The sequence below is a fragment of the Epinephelus moara genome, chromosome 15, assembly GCF_006386435.1.
Source record: "Epinephelus moara isolate mb chromosome 15, YSFRI_EMoa_1.0, whole genome shotgun sequence".
Classification (NCBI taxonomy): Eukaryota; Metazoa; Chordata; class Actinopteri; order Perciformes; family Serranidae; genus Epinephelus; species Epinephelus moara.
Window position 1 is genome coordinate 16574367 of NC_065520.1, and position 8659 is coordinate 16583025.

General features: G+C 41.0%; 1 protein-coding gene across 1 annotated transcript; it reads left to right on the top strand.

The window, feature by feature from the left end:
* The first annotated feature begins 690 nt into the window (after nt 1-690).
* On the top strand, nt 691-6186 carry LOC126402006 (cytochrome P450 20A1). The gene is made up of 13 exons (XM_050063640.1): nt 691-891; nt 1516-1565; nt 1743-1909; nt 2009-2154; nt 2235-2402; nt 2667-2745; nt 3210-3322; nt 3590-3644; nt 4228-4348; nt 4791-4902; nt 5100-5164; nt 5346-5435; nt 5509-6186. The coding sequence occupies exons 1-13, from the start codon at nt 820-822 to the stop codon at nt 5663-5665; spliced, it is 1395 nt and encodes a 464-aa protein (XP_049919597.1). The 5' UTR covers nt 691-819; the 3' UTR covers nt 5666-6186.
* Nucleotides 6187-8659: the final 2473 nt, after the last annotated feature.

An 8659-nucleotide genomic window follows, 5' to 3' on the forward strand; every position in this document is an offset into this window, starting at 1 on the left:
ATTGATATATTATAATGTATTATAATAATATAATTTATGATATATAATTAATATAAATGTATTTCTATAAATTAATTAAATGAAATATATTTATCATAAATATAGTATACATAAATATATAATATATTCAATATAAATGTAAATATAATGTAACAAATATAATTATTTAAATTTTAAATTTGTTTTCAAATATAAATATAATAATATATTGATATATTAAAATGGATTATAATAATATATTGTGATATATAATCAATATATTTTTTTTTTATAAATTAATTAAATGAAATATATATATTACAAATATAGTATACATAAATATATAATATATTCAAGATAAGTGTAAATATATTATAATATAACTTAAATATAATTATTTAAATTCTAAATTTCTTTTAAAATATAAATATAATATATATTGATATATTATAATTAATAAATAAATTTATTTTTATAAATTAATTAAATGAAATATGTATATTATCATAAATACAGTATACATAAATATATAATATATTCAATATAAATGTAAATATATTCTAATTTTTATATAATACATATGTAAAATTAATAATAAATTATAAATATTATAAAATAATAGTGTTTGTTTATTTAATCGAGCTCACCCATCGATTCTCTCTGAGATCAACTAGTTTGCGCTGCCTGCCATCCAGACCGTGCAGTCGAGCACAGAGCGGGAGTCTCGCCCGTTAAGTTTCTGTTGACGTGGTAACGGTGTGTGTTCTCAGTTTGGGGAGGAAATCTCCACATATTCATGTCTAAAAGTTTGCAAAACAGTGCAGCTTGAAGCGAGAAGTCATGCTGGACTTTGCCATCTTCGCTGTCACGTTTGTCATCATCTTGGTCGGCGCTGTTCTCTATTTGTATCCGGTAAGTCACTGCAAGTTGGGAGTTAGCTTCAAGTTAGCTAGCTAGTTAGCTGTACGTTACCAGCGTCCGCTCAGAAAGTGCTCATTTAATGTTCCTTTGCTCACTGGCAAGCGGAAACGTCTCAAGTAGCATAATTTAATATCTTAAATGAGTTGTAAGAATAATTTTGTCAATTCGGCGTACATCTAAGACACCAGTCAGTAACTTTATTCACAGAAATACAACTTTTAAGAGCTCGCAGTGGGCGGCAACGACGACCGTATTCGCTTACTTTGACTTACTATTAAAGTTAAATATTTGACAGTGGATGCTGTGTAGTTTATAACATGTATGCCGAATTTACCAGAATATCTTAACAAATGATCAGATGCATTCAGGAGGTGTTTTGCAATATGCGTATTTGCCGGTCAGTGAAGAAACGTTAAATTGCCGTATTTTTCAACGAGATTCCACACTACTGACTGAAACAGTAATGTATCGGCTCTAGCTGTAATTGGGAAAAGAATAACCAGCATATAAACTCATCAGAGGAGACAGTAGATGTGGCTGAACACCTATATAGGAAGTATACTATATTGTATGCCTATGTTATACACATAAATCTAATTTATAATGTGTTTTCAGTCATCCAGAAGGGCCTCTGGTATCCCAGGTCTCAATCCCACAGATGAAAAGTAAGTTGACATCTTTACTTCTTCTTGCAGCTGCTGTCAGCTTTCATTTAGTAACAGGATGTTGTAAAGTTCATAAACAATAAGTGAATAACAAACAAAGACTATCTAAAGACAGTGGACATGTACAGGGCAGTGTGCAACAAATGTACATCACTGGTTGTTCACACACTCCGTCAGGGATGGGAACCTGCAGGACATTGTGAACAAAGGCAGTCTGCACGAGTTCCTCGTCACTCTGCATCAGGAGTTTGGGTCTGTGGCGTCGTTCTGGTTTGGCGGTCGGCCAGTGGTCAGCCTGGGCTCCGTGCACCAGCTTCAGCAGCACATCAACCCCAACCACACGAGTACGATCACCATTTATTCCCATGCTGTTTGGATTTGTCTCTTGTAGTGTGTGTGTGTGTAGTAAATAAAGATATGCTTTTTCTGCCTTTTTGTCTCAGCTGACTCCTTTGAGACGATGCTGAAGTCGTTGCTGGGATACCAGTCAGGAATGGGGGGCGGAGCTGCTGAGACTGTATTAAGGAAAAAGGTGTATGAGAATGCCATCAACAACACACTGAAAAACAACTTCCCTCTTGTGCTGAAGGTTTGTATCAACCATGAAAGGACGTATTTACTACTGCAAAGCACTCAGACATATTTCTAAATATACCTTCCTTTCCGTAGCTGGTGGAGGAGCTGGTGGGAAAGTGGAAGTCATTCCCAGACTCTCAACACATCCCTCTGTGTGCCCACCTGCTGGGTCTGGCCTTGAAGACTGTCACCCAGCTGGCTCTGGGAGAGAGCTTCAAAGACGACGCCAAGGTCCTGTCCTTCCGCAAGAACCACGACGCGGTGAGACACATCCACCTACCCTCAGGGAGAAAGCCTTAGTGTAACCTCTTGCGCAAAATGGTTGTGTGTGAAAATCCCAGTAGATTAGCAGTGTCTGAAATACTCAGACCAGCCTGTCTGGCACCAACAACCATGTCACGTTCAAAGTCACGCTCACATGCTACCACCATCTACAGCACTGCCTCCGTTTAAAGGTAGCTTCTGTGGCAAGCCGTGTTGAAATGTGTCACTTAATTCTGTTTCTCTCTTCTTCTGTCTCTCCAGATCTGGTCAGAAATCGGAAAAGGCTACTTGGACGGCTCCCTGGAGAAGAGCTCCAGCAGGAAGGGACATTATGAGAAGGGTGAGCGTGGTTTGCATCGTGAGTTTTCTCAGCTTTAACAGAGGTGGCGTCTGGCGCACCTGCTGTGTGTTGACATGTGGGAGCAGCGTCGGGTTTCTTCCGTCGTTGTGCTGCGAAGGAACAGGAGGGAAAGTTTGCAGAGGCTCAGACACGATCTGTGTGTGTGTGGAGCAGCTTGACAGACAGCTTGAAACAGAGTCTCAGAGCAGATAAAGACTGCCTATAACCAACCTTAATCAGTGAACAGCCACTGTTTTAGGGAGGTTTATTGATTTACCTGTCAAGACGCATTTGCGACTGGGCCTTGGTGCTTGCTGGAGTTAATTTTGGATGCTGTCTGAAGAGCTGGATGGTTGAAATGCAGTCTTTTTAACTCGTAACCCCAGTGTGAGTGTCAGGCAGCCAGAAATGTGAAGACGTAACATGACAGCGTCTTTGTGTTTCTTTTCTTCCCGGGTGTTCAGCTCTGTCAGAGATGGAGTCGGTGCTGCTGTCAGTGGCGAAGGAGAGGAAAGCCCAGAGGAAGCAGACGACATTTGTGGACGCTCTGCTTCAGTCCAGCCTCACAGAACGACAGGTGAATACTGATGCAGTCGCCAGTGCTAGTTTAAAACCCCAAACGCAACTGAAAGATCGTCATGGTTCCTTAAAAGATTGCTGAAATGATTTTTATACCGTGACTTGAAGCGTTATGTTTTGGGGATGACTGCTTGCCCATTAACACCATATCTCAGGAGTCTGGACAGACGTGGACGCAAACTGCACCGTGATTGGTTGGCATACAACTGCAGGCACTTACTCAAGCGTCTGTGTATTTATTTATTTATTTGTTTGTTTATTTCAGATCATGGAGGAATGCATGGTTTTCACTCAGGCCGGATGCGTCATCACTGCTAACTGTAAGTGACAACCATGAACGCAGTCACAGTCTAGTTGATTAAGATTCAGGGCTGCAATTAACTGTCACCTTCAGTGTCAAACTACCTGCAGAAAATCACATCGTTCTCAGCTTATGGTTAAAAACAGGGGAGGTTTTCCTCACTAGTAATGAGGACAAGAAGAACAGCTGAGAATTTATATGTATGACGTGTACATAGAGTGTATCAAAGAAGTGGACGTAGCCTCTAGGGGCAAAAAAGTGAGGCCAATTGCAGTGCCTTAAACCTGCATTCTTTCTTACGGCCAGCAGGGGGCGATTCCACTTTTTGCAAAGAGAAGTGTCCCGACTTTGCATTTCATTTATGACCTCAGTAAACTTTTTCTTGTTGCGTTTATGGTCCTTATTAATAGTTTCAAGCCAAAATGCCGAACTCAAGTCTTCCAAATAGTAGTCCCCAAGTCAATGGATGATGTCATGGTTTCTGTGTACATCATGTCAAGATGCAACAGTCAGCATGTCCATTAATGGCAACTTAAGTGTGTGAGAACAAGAAATCAGACCCCAAAATGTCCCTAGTGTTTAAATGTAAAATGTTTCGGCAGTGTGTATCTGGGCACTTCACTTCCTGTCCACCTCAGAGGAACTTCAGAACAAACTGTACCAGGAGCTGGATGAGGTTCTGGGTTCAGACCCAGTGACCTTGGACAAAATCCCTCAGCTCAGGTAAGATCTTTGGACCTGGCTTTGTGTCTCATCCATGACATGTAAAATCTGAGTTTACTAGTCGATACCCAGTGAGTACAGCATACCATACCATGACTTAGTCATACCAAACCTTGGTCCACAGGGGGAGCCACAGCGATCGGTCGCATTTTAGCCATTTTGAAGCATATTTCTGTTGTTATAGCGCCACCCAGTTGCCAATTAGAGTTAAATTTCTCCAGTCACCTTGAGGCGTCCTGTTCTACATATCTACCAAGTTTAGTAAAAATCCATATGGCGGTTAGGCCTAGAAAAGAAATGAGCTCTGTAGCGCCCCCATTTTGTTTGATGGGGTCAATAAAGGAGGGGTCCCCTCAGATTATGTGTGGTCATATGCCTACAAAGTTGCGTGGTGATGGGTGAAACTGATCTGTGATCTGATCACATTTCTGTCCCCGGACAGATACTGCCAGCAGGTCCTCAACGAGACGGTGAGGACCGCCAAGCTGACCCCCGTCGCGGCTCGGCTTCAGGGGGTGGAGGGCAAAGTCGATCAACATGTCATCCCCAAACAGGTATCTGGTTTCTTGCTGTCTGTGTCTCTCTGTCTGGTTATTTCTCTTCTGCTCATCAAGGAATTATCACATCTAGACAGTCAGACAGGTTTATTGGAGAGAGGTGTTGAGAATATTGGGAACAATAATAATGTAGATGATAGATAAATTGTAAGAAAAGAAATGTTGATCATAGTTTTGTTTTTGCCTCATTTCAGACTTTGGTCATCTACGCTTTGGGAGTGGTCCTGCAAGACTCTGACGCCTGGAGCATCCCATACAGGTTCACTTTGCATTCACTCTTCACGTGTTCACCAATAATGTCCGGTCTGGGCTGCAAGGGTTGCATATAAGGAAGGCCTTGATATCAATTATAAATCAAGTCAAAATCAAATCAGATCAAGTAGGTGGTGGAAGAAATGAAGGAGGGAGGCTGAGTTCACGCAGCGTTCTTCATCCCTCAGGTTTGACCCGGATCGATTTGAGGAGGAATCAGTCAGGAAGACCTTCTGTCTGCTCGGATTCTCAGGGAATCAAACGTGTCCAGAGCTCAGGTACAGAACACTAAAACTTCCAGATTAGCTTGGAGATTTTATCGACTCTTATTATATTCGGTCTCTCTGGCAGGTTCGCCTACACCGTCGCTACTGTCCTGCTCAGCACGCTGGTGCGGCAGCTGAAGCTCCACCAGATAAAGGGACAGGTCATGGAGGTCCGATCAGAGCTGGTGTCCACACCCAAAGACGAAACCTGGATCACCGTCAGCGGAAGAAGCCAGAACTAGTCCTGTTTCTGAGAAGTACTTAACGTCTTGATGAAAGCAATTACCAGCAAAGTATTTCTTGAATGTTCAGGGTCCTGTCTGCAGGAGAAACATCATTTCTCACGTTAACTCCTGCCTTTATGGTTATTGGCACTTCTTGGAATTAAACTCATAATTTGCATCATTCTTGAGGCTTTTTCCAAACTTGGTAGAATTTTTTACGTTCAGTTTTCCTTGCACCGTAACCGTTTTCTATCTGGTGCTTTTCCTGTCCAACAATCTGAGGCCTTAAGCACATTATTACCTTGTCAGATTTGCACTTGTTGAAATCTGTTGAAGGCAGAAAACTCAGTGGTTTAGTTCTCTAACATGTAGAGAAAAAACAACTAGTGCTGCTAGAGGTTTTTCTATCTTTCCTAGCACAGCTGCCTTGGGTCAGAATCCCCCAAAACACGGGGCTTGTTTGTCTGTTGATACGGCCCACATGGCGTTTCATTCCCTTTTTTAAACACGACTTACATATGATTAAATATGTATGAGGATTTTTGGTTGTTTGTGTCATTCTTTTTATTTTATTTGCCCTGACAAGTAAGTTTCCCACGTCGAATAATTTAATTTGTATTTGTGCAGAATGGGAGTGTCACTCGTTATAAATCCGGTTTCAGTCTGCATATGGAAATTTTTAACCGAATTAATGATAACAGACGCTCTTTATCAGCTAATATGTGCTTCTGAAGGGCCCTTGGGCAAGACTGTTTCCTCACATGATCCAGGCCTGCTGCTGTGTAGCTGAGCCTGTGGAGGAATAAGACAGGGCCGTAGCCATGGAGTCAACACTGGGGGAGGCTAAGGGCCCGTCCCAATACCCCCCTTAGCCCTACCCCTAGATTTGCGCGTTCCTGCGAGGGGTAGTGGTGTCCCAATTCCTTTTTGCGTGCAGGGGTAGGGGGCATAACGACGGGTAGTGGGTATGAAACTAGCCCTTCGGAGCGAGGGATTTCAGATGCTGACTTGCCAGCGAGGGGTAGACGTCGCCATGGCTACCACCGAGCAAGAGACGGGGAAAAAAGTTCATACGTGTGCGTATAATTTCGCAAGTAAACATGGAACTCTTGTAAAAATGTTTTAGAATAACCGTATTTGTGTAGAGAACGGTTTAACAATTTTTTATTGCTATTCACGATGTCTAGATTGGCGTTGACAGGAAGCTAGCCAGCTAGCTAACGTTACCGTCATCAGGTTGCTTGTTAGCTAGCTAGCTAGCTAGCTTGCACTATCTGGCGTCTGTCATCTGTACTGTTCTGCAAAATTGTTGGATTTTTCACATTACGATAACACGCCAGCTAGTATAACTATGCTGCCTCGTAGTGTTAGCTGGTTAGCTAGCTAGCTCGCTAGCAGAAGTCCCCTGTCATACATATCATTTCGTCGTCTGTCGTTCATCAAACGATTGGAACACCCCCATCCCAAGAAAAAAGCTACAACCCTCTCCATAAATTAAATATGAAGTACAACATTAATGACTGACACCATCACACATAAATATAGCTTCAGAAATGATTCATGATTTATGAGAGGTGAAGGGGTGGTGCCAAACCAGGTAGGCACTTTAAATATGTTTTTATGCACTGGGGAGGGAGTTATGCGTTTTGTTTTCTCTAGGAAAGGGACATTCAACTTTAAATATCTTGGATTTATTTTAAATACCCAAGACATGTTTCTTGAACACATTATAAATGGACCTCCCGTTGTATTTGCATGGTCCTGTTTGAATAGATCTGAAATAAGTACCATAATAACCACAGCATTTATTTTTTTTAGCAGAGAGCAGAAAACAAAACCAACTGTCTTCCCTGACATCACGTCATGACCTTATGTTACCTTTCCTTATTTGCCATGCAAACATGGTATTGTGCCATGCTTACCCCAGTACTTCCTCTTTATGGCCACAGGAGGTCGCTGTTTGCATAATCCTGTATGTATATCGAGCTAAAATAAAAACCATAATTTTGTTGCAGAAAGCAAAGGCTTATCTTATCCCTGTCATGATGTCATCACCTTATGTCAACATATGTGCTCTGCAAACACAGTATTTTGCTGTAATTACACCATAATTTCGGGAGAGCATTGTTTGCATGATCCTGTATACATCAATCTAAAATAAAAACCATAATAGCCATAATTTATTGCAGCAGAAACGTTGGACACTGGGAATGACATCACTGCATAATGTTATGTGTAGTGTAAAAAATATAAATGACCATATCTCAGCAACTAAGTAATGTGCATGGTTTAAATAACTTAAGGAATATAAAGAAATATTTTGTTTATGTTTCTACATGTAGCAGTCTGTTAGATAATTATTTATTTTTTATAATAATTTTGTAAAATCTGATTTAAAAAAAAATTTGTATATTTTTTAATGACACAATTTAAATACTTCCACCAGTTACTATGGTTTATTGACTCACATAACCTTTTAGCTTAGGTTGTACAGATTTTAGGGATATGAAGCATTTGAAGATACTCCAACAACTGACATCAAAAGAAGCACAAACTTTGTAATGTTGAGTTCAAAGGGTTAAACATCTCCAAAATCATTTATCATAGCCAGCCACGTGGAATATGGTTATTTGTGGTGGAGGTAGGCTCATGCATTTTCTTGCAGTCACTAAGGGAGGCTCAATGAAAAATATCTGCAGTGCCAGGGAAGGTCATGATATTAAAAATATATTGAATAAACAAAGTCACACCTGAGCCTCCCCTCTGACAAGTACAGTACACTCCCTTATTATTTTATTATTAAGTCTTCTATTCACTGAGTTGGTGTGGAAGTATAATACCCCTGAATCTAAAACCTATAAAAATGTGAGCGCATTAAATCTATTTTGCAAATCACATCACCACAAAAGCATTTTCAGTCCTCGACATTATGAATTTTGGGAACCCCTGCTCTCCACCAGCTGCTGGGAGAGCCCTGCAGTACCGCACACAGCCGCGGCGGCGCCAGAGAGC

Bases quoted from the DNA above. Each gene is read 5' to 3' on its own strand.
- LOC126402006 (XM_050063640.1), top strand. From the start codon at position 820: ATGCTGGACTTTGCCATCTTCGCTGTCACGTTTGTCATCATCTTGGTC. The intron at 2,746-3,209 runs GTGAGCGTGGTT...CCGGGTGTTCAG, and splicing joins GAAGGGACATTATGAGAAGG to CTCTGTCAGAGATGGAGTCG. The intron at 5,165-5,345 runs GTTCACTTTGCA...TTCATCCCTCAG, and splicing joins GCCTGGAGCATCCCATACAG to GTTTGACCCGGATCGATTTG.